This window comes from Castor canadensis, chromosome 15 (assembly GCF_047511655.1).
Source record: "Castor canadensis chromosome 15, mCasCan1.hap1v2, whole genome shotgun sequence".
NCBI classification, from domain to species: domain Eukaryota; kingdom Metazoa; phylum Chordata; class Mammalia; order Rodentia; family Castoridae; genus Castor; species Castor canadensis.
The window spans coordinates 101,732,839-101,756,100 of NC_133400.1; the positions used below are offsets into that span (position 1 = coordinate 101,732,839).

A 23,262-nucleotide genomic window follows, 5' to 3' on the forward strand; every position below is an offset into this window, starting at 1 on the left:
TGGGTCTGCCCTCCCTCTTTCAAAGCCTGCGAGAGACTGCCAGAAACATGACTTGTCAAACAAATGTAGGTTGATTCATCTGCTGTGGCAGAGAGGGCAGGCTTTGTACAGTGGTGAGGGGAGAAGAGTGAGGAGCCCAGCCTATGCTTGGACTTCTGCTGGGTGATGCCAGGAGGGTGTGAGGGAGCCAAGGCTGGTTCCGATGGAAGGGTATACAGGTGCAGCTGTGTGGTGGGTCCTAGGGGACCATGGAAGCATGTTGGCCATGGTGAAGGGCAGCAGTGGACACAGTCTTGTGGGTGCGGCATGCCCAACTGTTTCCCAAGTCCCATCATGTCACTGAGTGGCCCTCTCTGCTGGTGTTATGTTCTGGGGAATCATTTGGGTTCTGTTGGGGCTGACCCGGCTTGACTGTCAGCCACTAACCCTGGCTGTGTTTCATCTTCTTAACTGTCCACTGCCTGGCTGTGTGATTTGGGCAAGTCATGTTCCCATGGGCCTCAGTTTCCTCCTTTATAAGAGGGAGGGGTGTGGTGATACCTCCCTGCTGTAGGCTCTCTTGCTTGGAACGGGGTGATGTTCTCAGGTCCCATCCCAAGTTTGCAAAGAGATTATGTTCTTGCCACAGTTACGGTCTAAAGAGTACATGAGTTGAGTTGCTGTGGACAGGTTGGCTTGTGTTAGCTTAACAAAAATACCTGAGATAAACAACTTATAAAGAGAAAAGATTTGTTTTGGCTGATGGTTTCAGAGTTTTCAGTCCACGGTTGGCTGGCCGAATTGCTTTGGGCTGTGGTGAGGCAGAGGTTCATGGTGGGGATGTGTGTTGGAGCAAAGCTGCCCACCAGGAAGCAAAGAGAGAGGAAGGAGCTGAGATCCCTATAATCCCTTCAAGGACACGCCCCAATGACCTCATTTCCTTAAGGCCCCACCTCTTAAAGGTTCCACCACCTCCCAACAGTGCCACAGGCTGGCACCCAAGCCCTCAGCATATGACCTCTGGGAGATGCTCCAGATCCAACTCTAGCATGGCTTAAGGCTAACTGAATAGTTATTAATTGGATTTTTCAGTCCCTGTTTTGTATTACGGAGCCAATAAACCCTCCATGGGCCCTTCTGAAACTTCAGCTCCTGGGTGCTATGCCCAGAGTGTTAGAGACAAAAGGCCCAGATTCCCTCTGCAAGCCTTGTGAAGACCACCTTGTAGGTCCAGGGACAGATCTGGGAAGTTCTGGGAGGCCTTCATATTTTATGGGAAGTTCGAATATGAGTGTGAGTATATTTTTATGAGGAAGACGCTATTGATTTCAGAGGATATCCAGGGTTTGCATGAAGCCTTGTGAAAGCTGTGGAATGAAAGAAGATGCCTAGCTTGGGGCTGGAGCAGCCTGTCTTGGCTTCCTCAGCATCCTCCCAGCTTTCCCAGGTAATGGGCTAAGGTGGGCACAGGAGAGAGCTGGCCAAAAACAGCCCACATCTGAGGCCATCTGGCTCCTGCACTTCCCAGTGTCCAGCCCTGGATGCCCCTCCTTCCTGTGTCCATGGCCTGTCTCAACCAAAGCCCAAGGCCATGGGAGCACCACTGCTGCCCTCCCTTCCAAGGGGGCTGTGGCCACCCTGAGAAGTGACACAGCAGCTCCTTAGGAGGTCTTACACCTTGTCCTCACTGCAGTTCATCCCCAGGGGACATGGGGAGGTGAGCCCAGAAGAGGATGGGGGCAGGTCATGTCCCAGTGAGGGAGCCATGCTGGTTTCACTGCAGCCCTGCTGGAGGCTGGGTTCTCCCTTAGTCACACTGGAACTTCACCCACCCAGCCTGGCAAAGTGTGTTCACTGCCATGTGTCTGAGTCTGGTCTCTGTGTTGAGGTCCCTCTTCTGTGATCTACAAATGCAGATAGGCCCTCATGTCCACCCTTATCGCAGCCCCTTGGTGACTCTCCATCAGGGATATCAGGTGTCAGTCAGCTTTGGCAACACTCACTGACCACAGGGCTGTCGGGTTCAGTAGGAAGAGCTCCCTAGGTAGTTACGTCCAGTGAGGTGGGCAGCAGAGAGCGTGGTCTCCGTGGCTCACGTGAGCTCCCTCTGGCCTGTGGGATGAAGTCAGCTGACTTCTCTTCTCTTCCCTGAAGTCCTGAACATGCTTTGCACCTCTGCGCTGCCTGGCCGACCCCTTCTTGTGCTCAGAATGCAGTGGCAGGCCTGCACACCACCCCCCTGGAGTTTGCCAGGACTTTCAGAGTGAGGTGGTTTGGACAGTTCTGCTTGTGAGTAACCATGGAGAGGCTGTCCCTGCTGTGAAGGTTCCACTTCCCTGTAGCTGTGACCCTTCAGGCCCCAGCTGCCTCGCAGTTCCTGACAGCAAATCCTGTTGACATCCTACCTGGCCAGGTGCTTGTGAGAAGCAAGGAGGTCTCCTCTTCCCACCCGCCCAACCTGGCCTCTATCCTGGATACTTGGAGGGCCTCCCTGAGTCCTCCCCCAGCGCACAGCAGTGACTTAAAGCACCCTTTTCCCCCAAGGCCAGGGCCAAGTTCATTCTGACCTTCATCCTGAGTCTACCTCTGAACCACACTGACTCTCATAAGGAATTGAATCGGGGTCAAGAGAGAGAGGTACTCTCAGTAAACCTCATTTCTTGTTGGCTCAGAAACAGCAGCTCTTGGAAATGAGGTTATAAGTCAGGCCAGGTAGAGCAGGAGTAGCCTCACACACATCTGTGTGTCTCGGCTGACCACTTAAAAGTTTGAAGTTTTATATTAAGGGCACTCTACATTACTGCTACCATCTGCTAGGTGGTGAGTTTATTAAAAAATAAAAAGTGCCATGCTCTTAAAAACTCTAGCATCTGAAAATTGAAGGAGGTGGGAATGCACTTTCCAGGGCAAGGTGAGGCCCTCCTGGGCCCCAGTGGTGGGAGCTATTTTGGTCTAGAGTGGTCGGGTCAGAGCCATGAGCTTTCCCCAGTTTTATCTCCACTCGAGGAGTGAGGTGAACATCTTCTGGCTCAGTCTTCTTGCCTCAGGAACATAGTCCGTTGCTGGGCAAAGTGCCAGATTTTGAAGTTGGGATGGTATTTGTAATATTTCAAAGAGATAATATCTAAATAGATAAAGATTTCTTACCAACTCAAGAGAATGCCAGTCATGGTAAAGAAGAACCAGGGAGGAACATAAACAAGTTATATAATCAAAATAAAAAGGCAGTGAGCAGATGAAGTTGTTAACCACACTGGTGAGCAGACAGTTGATCGTTGGTGATGAAGCTCTACTTGCTTCTCTCAGACAGTCTGAGATTTGTAAAGAAGTTGGCTCAGTCGGGGTGGAATGGGCAGTGATGATGCTCCATCCTTTTTTACCCTGCTGCCTCTTCCGTGGAGCCTCAGTCACGACTCCTGTGGTCAGGTGAAGAAGGAAGGAGGAAGCAATTCTGAAGAATGTTGGTTTCATTTTCACCGTCACCTAAAAGCAGTGGGCCTGGCTCTTTAAAATTCTCCCTTAAAAAACAAGGCAGTGCCTTGCCAATCCCCTGCTGTAGGAAGGAAGCCTTGTAATTACTGAGCATCTGTCTCTCAATTCAGAGTCAAGGCCCCACAGCCAGAAGGCACTGTGATTCAGCAAACAAGACGGCAGAGAGGGAAATGGGGACCTCAGAGAAATCCTGAAATGCTCAGGACATAAGCAGAGAGGATCATGGGAGAGGAATGAGCCTCTTCCTTGCAGGCCAGGCTGACTGGAAAATTAAAGGCGGTGAGTGGTCTCAGCTGTCACCTTTGCTGAAGCACAGCTGAGCTGAGTGACTGAAAACATGTTTATCTAAAGCCCTTCCTCTAGCCGGGGCCTGTGCTGTAGTTGGGGAAGGGTGGATAAGCTGGAAGCCCGACTTCTAGACAGGGTTTTTAGGACACGGGTAAGCACTGAAAGGCAGGGCGGTAGGGATGGAGCTAATGCTGTTCCTTGTAACCACAATACCATTGCACAGAGGTTAGAGAGGCGTTTCAGGAAAGCCAAACCGATCCTCGTTCTGCCCCTTCGACCTCCATGGCCTTGGATGAGCTGCTTCTAGGCATCTGTTTCTTTCTTTGTCAGATGTGGGCCACAGACCACCTGCCATGCTTGGAAAGCCGTGGAGGACATGTGCAGTGATGTTCGGCAGAGTGCCCAGCGCGTGGTGCCGTTCAGCGGATGGAAAGCTGTTAGGAGGGAGGACAGATTGCCAAGGATGCCAGCCCTATGTGCCAAAGCTGAATCTGAGCCTTGGTGGGACCCTGTCTTCCCCCCACCCCCACAGTCTCAGTGCAGCTCTCTGTGCTGAACGTCCACAATTATCCCTCACTCTGTCTCCCCATCTCCCACCCCAAGCCCGTGATCCAAAGGGCGAGTGCACACGCCCTCTTTCCCCCAGTCTGGTATCTTGTTTTTCTTAACATGATGCTCAGTAATCATTTTAAATCAAAAGAGTTGAAACATATGACCTAACACTCCTCTAGTTTCTTTCCCCTCTTTTTTCAAAAAGTATTATCCCAAAGAAACAAGGAATTGTCCATATTCAGACCAGCTTCCTTTACTACAGAAGTGTTCCATCTGTGCCGGACAAGACAGATGAGTACACTGTGTCTCTCTGAGGTCCACCACCACTTTGCTTATCTCTGAAGTCACTGGGATGACCGCACCTGATCTGCCAGTCTTCCTCTTGGCTTCTTACCACCCTGGGCCCTGTCCCCCTTCTCTGCTCACCCTGACATTCCATGCAGCCTGCTGTCCACAGGCCTGGGTACAGGGTGCCTTGCCCAGAACGGGATTTGCTTGGGAAGGTGGAAATGGAGGTGCAAGCCAGGTGAAGGCAGCTGATGTCTAGGCAGACACCAGGCTGGACATTGTAGAGGGCAGCCTCCTTTGAGGGCTCACTCATCCCTGATGTTGTTAGTTGTTCTTAAACTGCTGGACATTATGGACGCAGGAGACCAAGAGTTGGCACGGAACCACTGGCAGAGGCTCCCTCAACCCGGGCCAGACAGCTTGAGTGAGAATTGGCCCCCGCACCTCAGAGTAGCAACAGCTGACACTTGAATAACTTTGAATACCTGGTAGTATCCACGCCAGGCTCATCTCTACCCACTCTGGGGTGGCCAGCTGTTCTATTTGCCCAGAAGGTCCTAGTTTCAGTGCTGAAGGGACCTGGGTCCAAGGAGACCTTTTAGTCATGTGTGAACCTGGACAGTGGTTACCCGGTCACCCTTACAGCCTGGGATGAGTGAAACAACTTCATGCAATTAGGGCCACAAAGAATACAGAAACCAGAGTGCCCTGCTCACCATCAACAAGATGGATTAGTTCAGTGGCACCTCATGGTTTAACATGGCAGTAGTTAAACTCTGCAAAGTGCTCGAGGTTTGAGAGGAAGGAGTGATTTTTAAAGGATGAGGACGACATGGAAAGTTTCACGGGAAAGCCACAGCTCAGCAAGGTTGTGTAAGCTCTGTAGTGGATGGATGTGTGGGGTGGGGTCATTGCTGTAGCCTGAGATGCAGTGTAGCCACAGACATCACTTGGTATGTTGGGCCTCCTGGGTGAAGGGAAGGGTGGGAAATGAGAGAGAGGCAGGAAGGGTGATTCTCGCTCAGTCCAGATGCTGGCTGCAGTGTTTAAAGGGAAGGAGGTGCAGAGGTGCCCTGCTGTCAGGGAGGAACACAGCCCTGTTAGCAGTGAGAACCCTGGCAGCATAGAAAGAGATGGTGGTCTTCTCTGCTCTGCCATGGCTCTTCAGGCTAGTGGGGAGGCCTGGGCTGTAGAGGTCCAGCTTCTGCTGGGGTGAGGATGCTCCAGCCCCCTGCAGTGCGAGCCGTCCAGTGTCCAGCCCCTGACCAAGATGCCTAGGCTGTATGAGAAGTGCCATCCCCGAGGTGGGCCACCCAGGAACAGCCTGGGTTGGAGTCGCTCTAGGATCCAGGGAGGAGCTGCACCTGCCCTTCTTGAGGAACGTCCAGGGGAAGGTTGGTGGCATCTTGCCCAGCAGACCGGCTGGCCGGGTCTGTGCAGTCTGGGCTGCGAGGACTGGACCATGACTGAGTGTGCCACAGCTCTACAGGTTCAGGCTGAGAGAGCAGGTGCTCTGGGCTTAGAGGCAGAAAGCTGGTCTCAGGCTGGCGATTTCCTAAGCCTTGCTTGCATGTCAATTTCCTTATCTATAGAGTGGCCCAAATGACAGGTATTCCAGAAGCTCATGGTGACAGGCATTCCAGAAGCTCATGGTGACAGGCAGAGGCACAGTGGCAGGGGTTTGTAAGTTGTACAACACATGCATCAGGGAGGTGTCTGCCTCACCGTCACTGTGAACTGTAAGGCACTGTTCATGAAGGAGGCGTCTGTCTCGTTGCTGTAAACTGCAGAGCACTAAGTATGAGAGGTGTTGGGTGGTCATTTCTACCATGAATGGCCAGCCCTTGGTGTGAGTTCCTGGGGGGACGTCACCCCTGTGCGGGCACAGCTTGGGTGTGCTCTGCCCAGGGCCAGCACAGGGAGGCAGAGCGCCCCAAGGCTGCCAGTGACACTGACTTGGAATCTGAAGTAGGGCCTGGACACTGGGTAATTTCTCTGCAATTAAGAAAAAAGAAATGGCAGAGAAGTGCTGCTTACCTCTTTTCTGGGCCTCTGCCCTATGTCCTGCCATTACAAGAAAAGGCCATTGCTTTAATTAACGTGGAAAATGTCAGACCCCTGGCCAAACCGTCTTCTTTCTGCCCTTGGACAGTCGCTCTGCAAGCTTCGGTGGAGTATGTGACACTCACTGGGCTCTTGAGCTGCAGTGGGAATAACATGTGGTCCTGCACTGCATGTAAATGTATGCTCAGTCACTTAACAATCGGCTGTGCTAAGGTAGTGATTAAGAGCTGAGGTGCCAGAGCCAGCCTTCCTGGGTCAAGTCCAGCCACTGGGCAAGCCACTAGGTGCCTGGCTTCTGTTTGCTTTATCTAGGACCTCGTGGGAGTATGGGCTTAGCAGTTCACAGGACAGCACCTGGCAAGGTGGAGGACTGGCTCTGGCTCCGTGTTTTGTGTTAGGGACGGCTAGGAAGAAGCTGGTGATTCTGGGGTGCAGACGAGGCAGTTGAACCAGGTATGAAATGCAAACAGATGCGTGAAAGATGGAAGGTTAGCATGCAAGTTCAAGGTGGTCCAACCTGCTGGTGAACACACAGTCATTGTGACCAAGACAGAAGGAGGGGCGAGGGGGAGGGGCAGAACAATCCCATAGAGGCCAGAGTGGAGGGTTTCCCCTATGCAGTGGGCAGTAAGAGGCCAGCAGGGTAGTTCATGCACGGATGTGGCATGAGGAAGACTATGTTTTTTAGAACTGGATGATGAGACAGGACAGGGAGGTTGACTGTCCAGCGATGACAGTGTTCTGAGGAGATGCTGAGGGCCTGGTGGGAAACGGGTCCAGGAGGACAGCCAGGGCTTGGGGACAGCAGCGGGATGTGGATGGGGCTGCTATGGAGGAGGAGGTAAGGGAGAGGCGTGGGAGGAGATAGATGAAGGGGGAGCCTGTCACAGATGGGCGAGCAGTTGGTAGATGGTAGGCAGATAGTGGACTCAGAGTGAGGTCCTCCCGCTCAGTTGGGTGTTTTGGGGTTGGTGTAGGGTAGCACTGGACTGGACTGGGCTGGGCATGGGAGTCACCTGAGTGCAGGTGTGGTTTGTGATGAGAAAGGCTCCCTCAGGGTGGCCACAGTCCTGTGGGCAGGTGGCTCCCCCACCTTATCAGTGTGTCACTCTGGGACCTGGGTGGCCACTGTTCCTTGGGGTTGACTTGTGTAAAGAGGATAATGAAGTCCCTGTCTCAGGACTGTTGGGAATATGGACAGGACTAACACCCAAGAGCCTTCTCATCTTGTACAGACAGCATGGATTTTGTCTAGGTCCTGAAGGTGTTGCCATGCTTAGAGCTGGAGGCTGCAGGAAACTTTGTTGGGGCTGTGAGGCTGCCCAGGGCAAGAACTTTTACGGAACACTTGCCCTTGCAGGGTCATGTGGAGCAGACAGGGAATAGGTGAATGGTTCAAACAGAGCCAGAGAGAGGTAGCACCTTCATGTGGAAGACCTCACAGAACCCAAAGTCCCAGCTCCTGGGTTTCAGGCTGTACCCTGGTACCTTCTTACCTGAGTCCTGGGTGTGCTCAGGGTCGTGTAGGTGAGATAGGAGAGCCAGCCATGTGTTCAGGTGCAGAGGAGACTTGAGTGCAGAGAGGAAGGGTGGCATGGAGGGTGGTGCCTCAACTTGGCAGCCACCTGAGGACCATCTCATTACAGCCTGCAGAGCCCATGCTGTGACTCCTCAGTGCTCTGTGCATGGGGTCCTGTCTCTAACAGTGGCCATGGCAGGTGGGGCAGAGGCAGTCCAGTGCCACCACCCTTTGGTGACAAAATCATAAACAGAGGCTGGAGGCTTGCAAACAACATCCCCCAAAATGCCTTCTGCCACCGGACTTGGCGCTATCCATCGGCCCCTGACGATCTCTCCCGCTGAGCCCCTGTATTTGGTCTTGGAGGAGTCCCCAGAAGGGACCCTAAAGGGGGAGCACTTGTCTTACTCGTAGTTATAAATTTTGTAACCCCTGGCCAGAGGTACACCTTCAACCCTTGCTGGTCCCTAAGAAAGAGCCGTAGATACAGTCACCACATCTGTGGTGAGAGGCCCACACCCACAGCGCTGCCATTTTTGCAAAAGGCATTAACAATCCAGCCAGCAGTTGTTCCAAGTTCAGTGTGAACCAGATGCTACACTCTGCTTTATGCACAGGATTTTGTTTTATTCTCATGATTTTTCTGTGAGGTGGGAACTCTTTACAGACAGGGAAAAGGAGGCTTTGTGGGGTGTGTGCCAAGGCACCCATTTCGGAATCAGACTTCCCTAACTGCAGAACCTGAGCTCTCTTGTGCAAACCCACCATGGAGGCTGTGTGGGGTCTGACCCACAGTTGCTCAGCCTGGTGCTTGGCCAGGCTCTGGGGCTGGGGATCCAGGCAGAGCATTCTTGGTGAGGACTTGTGGCTGAGTCTGGGTTTCATTTGTCTTCAGGTGTGGTGTTGGCACTGACGTCCTTGAAACTCCTGCCTCTCTGAGGTACTCACAAGTGCCCGGCACTGCAAGAATCCATATCTCACTCCGACTGTCATTTCCTTTTTGTGCTTGTGTGGTTCTTCAAATCCACCGCCTTGGAGTTGGGATGGGGTTTTCTGCTGTTGGAGATGAACCAGCATTCCCCTTATTTTGGGGACTTTGCTTCTAGGCAGTGGAAACCCAGTACCTTGCACCTGTGCATTTATGATCTCTGCACCTGGAGTCAGAGGGCCTTTCTTGTCCCTTGAGCACCCCACACCTATACAGAAACCACCACTGTTCTCTTTCTTCATCATGTGGGAGGCTTGTGGTCCCTTCTCACAGCAGGAGCAGTGAACAGAGGGTCTGTTCCTTGATGGAGAAAACAACTGGTTATTTGAAGAGCCAGACGGGCCTTACACATTTTCAGTCCAGTCCTATTATAATGTAGAGGAGGACACTGAGTCACTTACCTGGCATCTTGAGACTCATCAGCCATGACACTGGTCTTGAGTGTACCTGCTCTGCCCTTGGGCCAGCTCTGCCTGCCTGCTGTCTGAGCATCGCCTTGGCTGTGTGCACAGCCACAGGCCTTGGGCACAGTGCTCGGGCTCTGTCCCTGGCCTGGCATGTGTACAGGGACCCTTGGGACTAGAAAGAGAAATCTGAGCACTGGTGAACTGAGCAGACCATCAAACAGTGGGCATGATGGGCTGGAGCCATTCCACAAGAATCCAGAGGCCACACTCTCAGCTTGTGTGTGTGTAGACGGGGCTGCTGGTGGGATGATCCTATTTTCTGTGGTCGTTCTGGACCTTGGCATGCAAGAATCCTGTGGCACAGGGAGAGCAGGGAAGGTGGGCTGGTCCCTAAAGATGGACACAGGCCCATTCTGCACTCCATGTTTGAGTAGCTGTCTTTTGCTGTCCTGGAATCCTCTCCTCAGGTATTTCCTCTGTAAAGTTGTCTTTGTGCCTCTTAGAAGGGAGGAAATGGAGCATCCCAGCATGGACACCCCATGATGCTCTGCCACACTTGCTCTCCGTTCACTCTGAGTCAAACCGAGAGGCCCTGGGAAGAAGTGAAGATTTAACTGAAGGTGCAGTTGGCATTTCTAGAACATGTCCCCACAATCCTCACTCCATCTACGGCAGCTCTGCAAATACCCAGGTCACACAGCTGAGAAATGGTAGGGTCATTCTGGGCTGTGGGGATCAAGAGCTGCACCCCCAGCCCCTCTGGGTGTTGTGCAAGGATGGGGGATTGAAAAAGATGTGGTGTGTGGAAGCAGGCGACCCTGGCAGGGGAGGAAGACAGAAACTCAGCTTGTCCTGCTTGGTATCTTGCTACTTCTTCGTGAAGTTCTTCCTTCTATTAAAAAAGAAGGAAGACGTAAGGGAAGGGAAAGGTCAGATGAGCTCTGGTCTTTCAAACTCAAGTCTAAAATGACCATCTACTTACTTGCGTCAGGGACCGGGATGATGGAGAGTCACTTCTCTTCTTTGTTATATATCCACAGATGGAATTTCAGTTTGCCCTCTGGGTGTGGGACAGCCCACAGCCCGCTGGAAGATGAGGTGTGGGTCTTTCCTGTGTCCTGGGCACTTGGCGCTCACCCCGCACCCCATCAGTGCACAGCCCCTCCCCTGAGCCCTTGCTTGCATTCTTCTAGCATCTGCTAACAGCTGTCCTTTCTTCCCAGAACCCAATAAACAATACCCTTGGTTATAAAGAGGACTATTTATAACCAGTAGAAGGCACAAACAATTATTTGACTGTCATAGTAGCATTTTTGGGATTCTTTTTCTTTTTCCAGTCTTGTTTAAAATGCGTCCCCTGAGGTCTGTGTTGCTTTCCATCCCCACAAATTTGGGTGGGTTTGCTTTTTCTGGTCTCTGCTCTTCTCCTTGTTGGAAACTTAGATCAGGCTCGGGGTAGGGGTAGAGAATCCCAAAGAGAAGGGTCTGGAGGCCTTTGGAAACCTCTGAAGAGATTTTACCCCTAGGGAAAGACAGTGAGCTGCTGGGCAGTGGACTCTGTAGGGGCCCAGGGCTGGACATCATGTCCTCCCTCACCATGGGCTCTGTGGCCCAATGCTGGGAGGGGTGGAAATAGACCTACTGTGGTTCTGCAAAGGAAACTTCCATTTGCCTGGGAGGATGGTTAGAACATCAGTGCTCGTGCCCTTCTGCCTCTTCCTCCTTCTCGGTATTCCTTCTTCCTTCTCCCTCCTTCCTCTTCCTCCTTCTTATTCCCTCCTCCTTTCTTTCTTCTTCAGAACTGATTTTTGTATTTAGGGCCTCGTGCTTGCTAGGCAGGTGCTTTACCACTTGAGCCATGTTCCCAGCCCTTTTTGTTTTCACTATTTTTCAGGAAAGGTCTCCTGCTTTTTCATGGGCTGAATGCTCCCGTGTAGCTAGGGTTATAGGCAAGCACCACCACACTTGACCCAAGAGGTTTTAAATTCTTCAGTGTTACTCAGATCATTCCTTTTAATCTAGGGAGGGTTCCATACCTTTGGCATTCCAGGCTTTATTCCATTAGTTCCCTGTTTGGGTCACACTTCATGTCTGCACTCTTCTGTTCTAAAACCCTGCACACATCTGGTCATGTCTTTTGCATAACTTCAGCACTCACGAACCCTTTGTACAACGTCGTGTTTCCCTTTAGAGACTTTCATGTGTTTCTCCAGCCCTGAGAGACCTGGGCTGGTCTTTAAGGTATTCTCAGATATTTGGGGAGAATCAGTGTCTTCCTGCTTTCCTTCCCCAGCTGAACATGGCAGACACATGGCCCTTGGTGCCCTGGTCCCGTCACCTGGGGCAGGAATTGTGTGGCAGTTACAGAACCGTCCTGGTTATAGGTGAGACATCAGAACCTTCCTTGACAGAGTGCAGGCACTGCTGCTTTAACAGGCTGACCAAGGAACTAGAGTCTGTTTGCCATCTCTGGCTAGGGGTTGACACCTGTTCGGCTGTGGTGCACCGTCCTGTCTTGTTTGTCTCTGGGCTTGTGTGTCTGGAGAGGGGATGTAAGCGTAGCTCCTGTAGGTTCTTGTTTGGGAAACACCCTGAGAGAGATTTCTTTAGGTCCCTGAGCAAGAGCCCTGAGCTCCCACACAACCCCAGCTTGAGCTTCTCTGTTCTTACCCTTGCGTGGAGCCAAGCCCTTGCTATTCATGAAGCCTTTGCTTTCTTGTCTGTAGCTTTGTCTGCTGCTGTTTAATCTTCAGTCAGCGTTGGGCCCAGGGGAGGAGGCAGCAGGACCAAGGCCACCTGCTGCAGGGCCTCCATCAGCACTTGGGTTGACCAGGGCGAGGCTCTCGGATGAACTCCTATGTCATGATAGTCAGCTCCCGTCTGTCAGGTGAGTCCACCAGCCGGGGTGTGAGCAGAGCAGATACCTTCCATTTCCACGAGCACTTGGTTGGTAGCAGAGAACACATTTACAGAAGACGTGGAGTAATGAGGATGAGGTGGAGGTGTGGCAGCCTCTGGCTGCACCTGCCCTGGTGTGAAGGGCTTCCACTGGAGAGGTGTGTCTCCGTTCTTACGGTTTGTGCTGCCCGCTCCAGGAGCAGGCTCGCTGTCACACACAGGGCATGAGTGGGTGGTGGTGGGGAGACCCCTCGTGGCTGCTGTGTTTGCTGTTTGTGTTCAGTACCTTCAGTAACCCTCCTTTTGATTGCTCCTCATTGTGTGTGCTGATCAAGGTTGATCCTTTTAGTGCTGGGTCACCTCTAATAGGAAAGGGGTCTAGAGGGACCCAGTGGCAGCCACACTGCTCCAGCTGTGCACTGTGCAGTCTAGCGTGGGATTTGTTAGGAGGTGAGTGCCGAGCTGCTGGCCTGGCTGCTTGTCCATCAGACGCCTCCAGCCTGCTGCTTCCTGGGCTCCCAACATTAGAAGTGCAGCTGTCGTGTGGACCATTCTCGGGGACCAGCGGGCCTTCTTGCTGTCCAGTCATGCTCTGATGGGGCACTTAGTTGACATAAGCCCCATGTGTGGCCAGGAAGCTTCCTGACCATTAGAGCCCTTCCCCCCCATCTCTCTGCCGCACACCCCCTGTGTCCCCTTCTCTGGGCTCATGTGGCTGGTCACAGCTTTGGTTGGTGGGTGATGTGGAGCAGTTTGTCCAAGCCCTTGCCTCCTTCCTCCTCTGTAAAACTTCTGTAGCCTGTGGTGCTAACCCACCGCAGTCCCTAGCCGTGTTCCTGGCACATTGCTGACTCTAAGGTTGTGTCCTTTGCACACACCAGACCTCTCAAGTTAGGAATTTGTGGAACTGAGAGGCCCCTGGAGATTTCCTGCCTGAGGGCCAGTCCTCCTTCCTGAAGGGCAGTCCTCCCTCTTGAGGGACAGTCCACCACGAGGGACAGTCCTCTTCCACAAGGGCCAGTCCTCCTGCCTGAAGGACAATCCAAGTCAAACAGTTTATTGGGAGCAGAATGCTTGCTCTGGGTTTCCATTCTTGGCTCTTTCAAGCAATGACGTGTTTGTGGCAGGGGCTGGGTGGCACCTTTGGGTCTTCAGTTCCTCAGATAATAGGGTTTCTTAATTATTTAGAATTCATATTGCAGCTGGTTGTCCTTCACTGACCCCAGCTGACTTCTGGGGCTGACTTTGTCCCAAGCAGAAGCCCCAGGTCTGGAGCTGGCTCTTGCTGAAGACATTTTGTCTCATCACTGCCTCATCTTTGGAAGAGCTCCATCCTGTTACTCATAATTTAAGGCTTAGAAAAAAGTAACGTTGCTCTGAGATGGGGCAGTTGGAGTAGCCTTTGTGTTGGGAAGCTTAAATTGCAGTTTAAAAATGCACAGACCACTGCCTGAACAGGTTGTAGTCGGGATATCTGTGAACTGGGGAGGATTTAGCCAGGTGACCACAAATCACGGACCGTACTCTGGACAGGGCTGCAAGTGCCCAGCCCCATGTGGACTCAAAAGGAAAGAAGAGGTCCTGATGGCACACGGGACATCCACGTTTATTGAGTGCCTGCTTTGTGCTGTGTCTGGGGACTACATTCTGGCTAATATGGGGGCCCTGATCCCAGCAGGCGGCCAAATGAGGCTTATGTGAGCTGGGCACCCAGCTTTTCGCCTCAGTTTTGAGCTGAGTACTGGGACTGTGGGGTGGTGCTGAGGGCATGGGAACAGCAAAATCTTCCAGTAGGATGGACCTAGCTGTGGAGGTCAGGGCTGTACATCCCCTGGATCTGGACTGTCTGGGGTTAACTTCGGTTCCACTGCTTACTGGTGTGTAACCTCTGGATTGTCCCTTAAACTCTCTGTGACTGTCCCTCCTTTCCCCCGAATAAATAAGGGTAATAGTACAGATCTCATAGGGCTGACATGAGGAATAAGTGAACTGAGTTATCATCTGTGAAGCAGAGAGAACACCCGCCTACATACAAAACTGTGCTAAATTGTGTGTTAAAATAAATAATAAACACAATTCATTTATATTTTCTGGTAAGCAAACAAAACATTTCCCTTGGCAACACTTCCGGAGCTGGACTCTGAAGCCTGAGAAGGACAGGGGAACCAGGGAGAAGGGGACAGGAGACTGCAGGCTGGAATCCCCACAGCTCCTGTGCTGGAGGTGCGGGTGCTGCCGCCTGAGGTCATGGGCGGGCTCTGCCCCATCTTGACTCAGCAGGGATTTGATGTGGACAGGAACACCCCTGCTCCCCCAGCTTTGGCTTTTGCACATCTGGTCCCCCTTGACTGCAGCCCTCTCTGTGTCAGCCTGGCTCTCACCATGAGGTGAGGCCCTTGCTTTATCCACTGCTCACCAGCAGCGCTATCATCCCACAATCAGCTCCTCCATCCCAGCTCCACCCTCCTCATCACTGCCTTTCATGCACCTCTCTCTCTCAGCAGGGGGTGGGTGGTGAATGAGAGGATATAATTAGCACCCAGGGAGAAAACAACTCAAGTTGCTTTTTCTGGTGGGTGTCCAGGGGCTATGGGCTCCACAGATACCATGCCATGGACCCTCCTTTGCCCCTGACCCCAGCTCCATGGCAACCTCCTCATCCCAGTGGACAGACACCCAGAGAGCAAGACAGTCTGATGGTGAAGGGAAGGGGCCAGGTAGCAGACAGCAGGCCTGGACCATGTGATTGTCCAGCAACTGTGATCTGTAGGGGCAGTGATGGGCTGTACTAGGGGTGCCCTGCTTGCGGGTATGTCTGGGGAATGGAAAGCTTGCCTAGCAGAATTAGATGGACAAGTACTGTTGTGTCCATTTGGGAGGGAGTCCTGGTACTGTCCACCCTCTGCACATGCACAGGCAGAACCAAGGCCCATGATGCAGGGAGTCAGGAGCCAATCCATGCTTGGGGTCATGGAGGGACCACAGAGGACCAGCCACCCCACCTGTACTTCTCAGGTGTGATTGATTCCCTGTGGTTCTCTGTATTGTCTCTGCTGTCATCCTAATGGAACTGTCAACATACAGCCTTGACGTTGCTGACAGAGGTGTGTGTGTTACTGGGGATCAGACACGGGACCTCACGCACGCCAGGTAAGCACTGTACCTCAGGCTTTGCCCTCAGCCCTTTTGTCTTTGGTTATGAGTTAGGGTCTTGCAACCTTTTTGCCTGGGCCTGCCTCGAACTCACCATCCTCCTGCCCTCTGCCTCCCTAGTAGCTAGGGTCACAGGCATGTGCCACCAGGAACTGCTTTTTGAGCCAGGGTCTGGCCTGGAGGGAGGGGCGTCTTCAGTCTGTCCTTGTTTGTCAGTCTGGGTTCATCTTGGGGTGGCACCTTTACCTTTTTGTTTGGAATAAGAAAGGCTGGGGCCTTCCACCCTGTAGAGTCTCTAGTTCTCTCTGGCTGGTGGGCAAGGCCTCCCAGAGGTCACGACAGGCCTGGGTCACCTCCTTTTTGTTTGATTCTTTGGACTCCTACTATTATTTTTCAAATAAGACAGGGTTACAGAACTGTAGCATGTTTTCTCTGTACCATTCCCTGTGACTGTATGTTTAAGCTTATTTAAAGAAAAGGAACAGGTCTAAATGGAGGGTCTTGGAGCCATGTGCAGACTGTCTGCGTGTACATGTGCACACAGCCCCCATCCCGCTCGCTTCTTTGGCCCACCTTTGCTAAGGCACCCTACAGGGGCTCCGGCCCAGACCTAACAGGGCGTTATAAACAAGGAAGGTGGATAGGCACATCACCAGTGGAAACGCTGACTTCCAGGTTAACTCTGCTTCTCGGAAGTTCAGATAGATGGTGAAAGCACAGAACGGTGCTCAGCTCCTGCAGATCCCAGCCCCAGGTAGCTTCCGCTCTTTCTCTTATACACACTTCTCGTGTGTTAGGTTACAGCTTCTGCTAAGGAAAAGTGAAATCTATGATTCGGGAACCAAAATACGTCAGTGAGTGGGCTTGGTCAAGGGAGGGTGGATCTAATCACGGGCGGAGTGCATGAACTTGGTCAAGAGCACAGTGAGTGGCCGTGGTCAAGGGGAGAGACAAATGTCCACCTGGGCAGCATGGACTGAGGCTGTCGTGGCACAGTGAGGCTTGGAGGGTGCACAGCTGTCCAGAGCAGCCCCGTTACCTCCTGGGCAGGCCTTCTTTCATTCATGTTACTGACATGAGGCTCCTCCCTGAGCTGGGCATGTTGATCAACCTTCCTGTGTTGTTGTCATGCTGTGTCCATCAAGACCTGGATCTGGCTGGTCGGGTGAAAGTGTTGTTAGTCTGTTCACGTGACCTAGAATATGAATGCCACTTCTGCAGATGGAGGTGAGACCTGCAGTGGGAGGAGGCCCACATGTGGGTGGTGATCAGAGGTTGTGGCCCAGGTACATGGCAGTGCGGTGCTCACCATGGAGAGGACTCTGCTGGTCTTTACTTCTGGACTGCCCTCCATTGCTTGGTGTCCTCAGAGACGGCAGGGCCAACTCTGCCCAGCAGCACACTCACAAAAGTGCTTTTGAGCAGGTCATCTGCAGAGCTGGCCTTCACACAGAAAGCAGGTGTGAGAATGACCATCTCCTGTGTGTGAAGGAGCCTCGTGTAGTCAGTGCCTTGAAGTATGCATCAGTAAATACGCTCCCTTTCCGTGACATGTCACCCTGTTGCTGTGCCCACTCTTTGTCGTTGGCCACCTGGTGGAGGTTTGGGTTCAATGTCTGGGACTGCGGACAACTGGCCTGTGGCCCAGGTGTCCCGTGAACAACTCAGCCCAGATGTCTGATGCGGGATGTTTTGATCTTTATGGCCACAAACTGTTGCCTGAGCATATGGACTACCTAGCATGTGTGCACACACGTACACATGCACAAACTATGCACATATGTGTACAGTGCACACGCACACATGCACGCAGTTCACTGTGCATGCGTTCACACACGCACGGTATACATGCATGCACGTGTGTGCACACAATGCATCTGTGCACACATAGGCACAAACACATGGATACATGCCATGTGCACACATACACGCTCACACAGAGTGCACACACGTGCATTCACACGTGCACGCACATACACACACACCTGGACACAATCTGTCTTATGCATTCTCAACAAGGAAGTCGTGTAGCTATGTATGAGTGTAACTGAAGCTGCCCTTGGGATTTTCTGGCAAATTCTCTGTTTTGTATGGTTAGCTGCAGCAGCTGACCTTTGCAGGAAGCCACCATTTGGGGACCGGCAGTCATCAGAACCTGACTTAGGTGTAGTGGTGAGCGTGTGGGTCAGAACAACTCAGGAGGGGCTGCCTCTGTTCCTTGCAGCTGCCTGTGAGTCAGACGTGAGCTTTCCCATCCAGCTGCCTGAATAGCACTCGGGGTGCCTAACTGGGAAGCCTGAGGGCCACCAAGAGTCCTGGGGCTCTGCCCCTGTGGAACCCTGGTCCAGCCCAGTCAGATTTGTCACTGGCTGCTGCGTTGTGGACGGAGGTTAAACAGAAGGAAGTCTGCGGCATCTGGTGGCTGAGAAGCTGATGTCTATGGTGGATCCTGGACCCCAGGCCAGGTTGCACAACAAACAGCCTTATGGGGAAGAAAAAGCATGCAAGGGAAATGGTTCATTTTGCTGAAGACGAGGCCTCATGGCACCAGCACTGAGCATGGCAGCCTTGGTCACATTCTGCCTCATCCTTTCACAGAATGTAATTTGCAGTGTCTCAGATGAGAGGAAATTTTCGTGGCAGTGCAGGACATTCTGGTTATGTTTTCATACTTGTTTGGTTTAGCTTAGAGATGAATGATTCCATAATTTTAAGCCCTTAATTTAAAATACTAATCGATCCTTATCTGTTGACAGTTTCTACCAGAAAACACTGGTAGAGATGCATGCTGAATCTCTAAATGGCTGCAATTGAGGAAGCACAAAGGCCACCCTTCCCTTTTTGACTGGTAGAAGTGTCAGAGGGCACCAGCTAGCTCCACACTGGGGCCACAAGACACATTGAGTGAGGGTGAGATCAGCCTCACCCCAAGACCAGGACCAGCCCCTCCCTGTGTGTGAGGTGCTCTCTGGAGGTTCTTCCTCAACTCAGTGGATGCAGGGGTGATGGGATGCCAAGCCCACATAGCTAGCAGCTTGGTATTCAGCAGAGAGGGAGGGAGGAAGGGAGGGAGGGAAGGCCTGGAAGGGCCAGGAGTGGTCTCCAGTGGCTTACCAGTTGGGGAGGGGATGGAAGGAGGAGCTAGAACAAGGCAAGGCCCAGAGCTGCCCTCCAGGCTGGCCATGCATCCTCCCACCTCCGCCTGTTGTCTGAAGTGTCCTAAATTCTCAGCAGGTCTTTCCGACATGTATCAGGCCCCAACTTGTCCTTGTTGATCCTCCCACATGTCCTTGGGGATGGGAATGGTGTGCCAGCTGCCTGGCTAGGAGGATAGGCCTGCTAGGAGGACAGGTCTGCTGATCTGTCATCAGCTCACTCCCACAAGCCATGCAGGCTTCCCTATGCACAGGTTCCTGGGGCTAACCCATCTGTCACCAGGTAGTGACACAGAGACCCAGTCCTTTCCACTGAACTCAGGAAAGATGTCCCTTGTCCCCTATAAGGCATTGCTTGTCCTCCTCTTTGTCTCTTATGCATCCTGTCTGTGCTGGACACAGAAGTGCAGGTTTCCAAAGACAGATACCATCATGGCCTTGACCTCGGCCTTCATGATTCAGGTGGGGCCAGAGAGCAGGCCACAGAGGCAGACCAAAACCAAGCATGACTGGGGACCCGTGCGAGGAGGGCCACCAAGTGGCCTGGTCTAGAAGAGGCCAGCAGGGGCTGTGCTCTCACTAAGGGTCAGGAGAGTGAGGGGATGGGACTGGGATGAGAGGTGGGCTTTCTTCCTTCCAGGTGGGCCAGGACCTGAGGCACTGTAGCTTCTAGGACTAAGCTGACAACAAACAGCACCCTGGGTCCCATGGAAGCCACATGGGGACTGGATGCCTCATGAGAAGTGTAGTGTTTGCCATAATACACTGGGAAACTGTACAGTGTCTGAAATAGGGCACTTCACGTTCTTACTACCCCAAAAACCTACAGCTCCTTAGTGGGGTTGGCAACCGTTCATAGGTCGCCCTTTAATGACCATCTCAGATGGCCCTCTCAGGAGCCTCCCAATATTGCTTTCCCCAAGGTCTGGATTTGGGGCTCCTCTTGTGGGCACAGACCTCAAGAGTCCTCATTTGTGGCTCTTGCTTGTGACCCAGCTACTCAGGAGGTGGCGAGTGGGAGGATTGAAGTTTAAGGTCACTCTGGGCAAAAAGGTCCCAAGACCTCATTTCAACCAATGTCTGGGTACAGTGGTGTGCATTTCTGTCATCCTGAGCTTTGCAGAGGAACACAAATAAAAGGATCATGGTCCAGGCATAAAGTGAGACCCTATCTCAAAAATAACCAATGTAGACTTGTGGATGATACCTGTAATCCTAGCTACTGGTGAGGCAGAAATCAGGAGGATCGAGATTCGAGGTCAGCTTGCCCCCACCAAAGCAAGACCCTATCTTAAAAATACCCAACACAAAAAGTGACTAGCAGAGTGACTCAAGTGGTAGAGTACCTGCCCGATGAGCATGAAGCCCTGAGTTTAAACCCCAGGATTGCCAAAAACAATCCTCATTTGTGCTGCTCCCCTGTTACACAGTCCACTCCTGGGGAGAGAGGATGTCAGTGCTGCTTGTTTCTCTTTCCAGGATCAGTACAACACTCAGATGTCCTTGGAACAGTGGACTCTCTGTGTCCTGTTGCACCATTTTTCTGAATGGAGCCTCTGCCTTACAGCCTCAAGAGGGAGGGGCTCCATGTGGGGGAGGAAGGGAACCCTGGTGGAAACCATGTGTTAGGAAGCACAGTGAGGGAGTGGGGTCCCAGAGTCAGAACCAGGTGGTGGAGACACGGTCTTGATGTGGTGACCTGAGGTCTGCGGTTCTGCCTGGTGCACAGACTCCCAACCCCCTAGACAGACAATGGCACCAGGGGACCTCTTCATCCACCTCCGTGCTCTGTGCCACCCTGCTGTTTTGACACAGAGGCTCCTCTCCTTTCCTTTCGGTTTCCTTCTGCATGTTTTCCGTGACACATGGCAACATGGTAGGTTGTGCTGGAGGAGGGGAGACAGCAGGTGCTCTGGTTGCATGTCCACCCAAGAGTAGGACAGCAATCATTGCTGCTCCAACAGGGCCAGAAGGGCACCCAGTAACCTCAGCAGGCAGCAGACACACTCATACACCTGCTTGGGATGAGGCCCCACCACCTATGCTCGTCTGTTGCAGATGGCCTTGGGCTGTGTCCTGCCTCTGAGCTGTGTCCTTTCCTGCCAGCAGGTGGCACCCCTCAGGCATGTTGTGAAGTTCTTGGCGATGCCTCCATGGGTGGATGTGGCTGCAGACATCACCCCACCCCAGGACTGGGTGATGAACACACAGTATAATGAGGCTGAGGCAGGAGCTGAGCCTCCTCCATCCTTCATAGTATCTATCCTGAGCCAGTGTTCCAAATGAACGCTTTCGTGACAATGAAAGAGGCCTGGAGGGTCCCAGTGAATCAAACCAGACAATGGGGTACCAGCTGCTTCCCACTTTCTTTTTTTAAGGAAGACTGGGGTTTGAGCTCAGGGCTTTGCACTTGCAAAACAGGTGCTCTACTGCTTGAGCCGCACCTCCAGTCCTGGTTCTTTTAGAGATGGGGTTCTTGCAGGCTTTTTGCCGACTGGCCTTGAACCTCCATCCTTCTGGTCTCAGCCTCCCAGGTAGATGGGATTATAGGTGTGAGCCACCAGTGCCCGATGCATACCAGTTTCTTCATGAAGCCATTGGCCAGGCCAGTGTTGGCCGCACGGATTTGTTCAGAAATGTCCTGGGAGGTGAAATTACTTTAAATATAACTTTAGGAAGAGGAAATTCCATTCTGTTTAGTCAGTATGATACAGCCATTAAAACCTTACTGTTCTTCCTAGTTGAGCGAGCTGCTGTGTGATTTATGGCTCCTCCCACAGGAGGCTGCGGGCTTTGGGGAAGTTCGGTGGTTTTCATTGGGGTGGTGCTCCAGTGGCTTCTACAGACACAGGACCTCGTCCAGGGTCAGGTGCGTGCCTTGCATTTAGGTCTGCTGGCTGTCTTTCCAAAACATGGTCGGTGAGGCAGGACATGATGACGCCTCACTCTCTTGCCATCTTCCTCTGTAAAATGAGCAGAGTTAGACTTTGCCTTGGAGAGCCCTCAGCCTGGCGTCAGTGAATGTCTGTGGATGACATCTGAGGAAAGCCACCAAGTCTTTGGTGCCTGCACTTCTGGGCACTGGTGCTGCACAGCAACCTTCCCAAGTTGGTATCCCATGTCATCCTGCAGAAAGAAAGCCAAGCTAGGCGAGATGGGGGAATGTAACTTACAGTAAGCCGGAATAAATTTGGGGTGTTACCTTCCTGAATTGATCCTCCTGCCTCTTAGGACCTGGGCTGTCCTGTCTGCGTTCTCCCTGTTTGTTTTGCTACAGAAGACTTGGCTTTCAGAGACAGTCTAAATTCCTGGTGAAAGAAGGCTCGAGTAAGCCATGATTAAAATTTGAAAGAGCACACACAGCTTTACTGAAAACTGCTGTGCAGACACAAAAGAAGCAAAATTTGTTTCCTACAGATCTCTGCACACTGCTAACCTACCGTAAGGAGAGTTGCAAACTGTGTTTCTTAAAATATGTACATGCACACAGGTGTGCACAGATACGTGCACATGTGCACAAAAACGCACGCACGTGCACAAAAATGCACACACACATACAAATAAGGTCTTCAACTTAAGATTGTTTGGCTTTATGGTGTTGTAAAAGCAGTATTGTATTCAGTAGAACATCCTTTAAATTTTTAATTTGGGTTTTGTTCCTGGCTAGGATGTGTGGTGGGATGTTCTCCGAGGTTCTGGACAGTGTAGCTTCTGGTGTCCCTGTGATCTCAGGGATGCTGTGTGGCGTTGCTGGATGTTAAGAACATTGTCAGCCTACAACAGTTTCCATTTGTGGAGGGTTTGTTGGGTGGTAACCCCATGGGATATCGACCTTCCGTGCATGCCTGTGTATGTATGTGCCACCTTAGTCAAAATCGGCAGGTGAACAGTCTAAACCCCATCAGACTGATTTGCTGATAAATTTAAAGTTATGTGTATGAATGCTTAAAAATCCCTCTTTCCTGGGTGGAGTTTTTCAGACCCCACACATTGAAAGCATTTTATTTAGATTCAGTCACCTTAACTTACAACAAAACGAAAGCCAGGAAAACCACAGCTGGGTCATGGGTTTTTGTGCCCCCTTCCTTCCATGCCCCTCTCCCTCTGGATCAGTACTTCCTGGGTGGACTGGGTTTTGGCAGAACTCAGGTCTGCACAGGTCCCAAGAAGGGCAGGGTCCCCTCCTGTGCTGTGAGGGAGGAGCCCAGGCAGGAAGGGGACGGGAGGGCTGGCTGTGGGGGATGGGGAGGACCGTGGGACAGGAGAGTGTGGTGATAGGGTGGCCATATGGACCAGGGCATGACCAGGGGATGGAAGGGTGGGTGGACGGGAGTGGCAGGGGAGGGAAGGGCAGGAGGGTGGAGCATGGGGGGCCTTCTTCTGGAAATAGGAGAGGAGGGGTGGCCAGGCACAGCTGCTGGGCCAAGGCCCTGGTCTGGGTACACACAGCTTCTGCATGGAGGTGTGGTGACTGCAGGA

At 52.3% G+C, this 23,262-nt stretch overlaps 1 protein-coding gene across 2 annotated transcripts in view; it reads left to right on the plus strand.

Annotated features, from left to right (window-relative positions):
- Nucleotides 1-23,262, plus strand: part of Pgbd5 (piggyBac transposable element derived 5) — a 61,330-nt gene that overhangs the window by 20,965 nt on the left and 17,103 nt on the right. The window contains exons 1-2 of one of the 2 annotated variants that reach the window (XM_074056903.1): nucleotides 3,128-3,750; nucleotides 4,090-4,260. The exons of the other annotated variant lie outside the window; for it this stretch is intronic. Of the exons in view, the coding sequence (XP_073913004.1) occupies nucleotides 3,705-3,750; nucleotides 4,090-4,260 (217 nt within the window). The 5' untranslated portion in view covers nucleotides 3,128-3,704. Of the gene's footprint in view, nucleotides 1-3,127; nucleotides 3,751-4,089; nucleotides 4,261-23,262 lie in introns of those variants that run through there. 2 annotated transcript variants of the gene reach the window in all.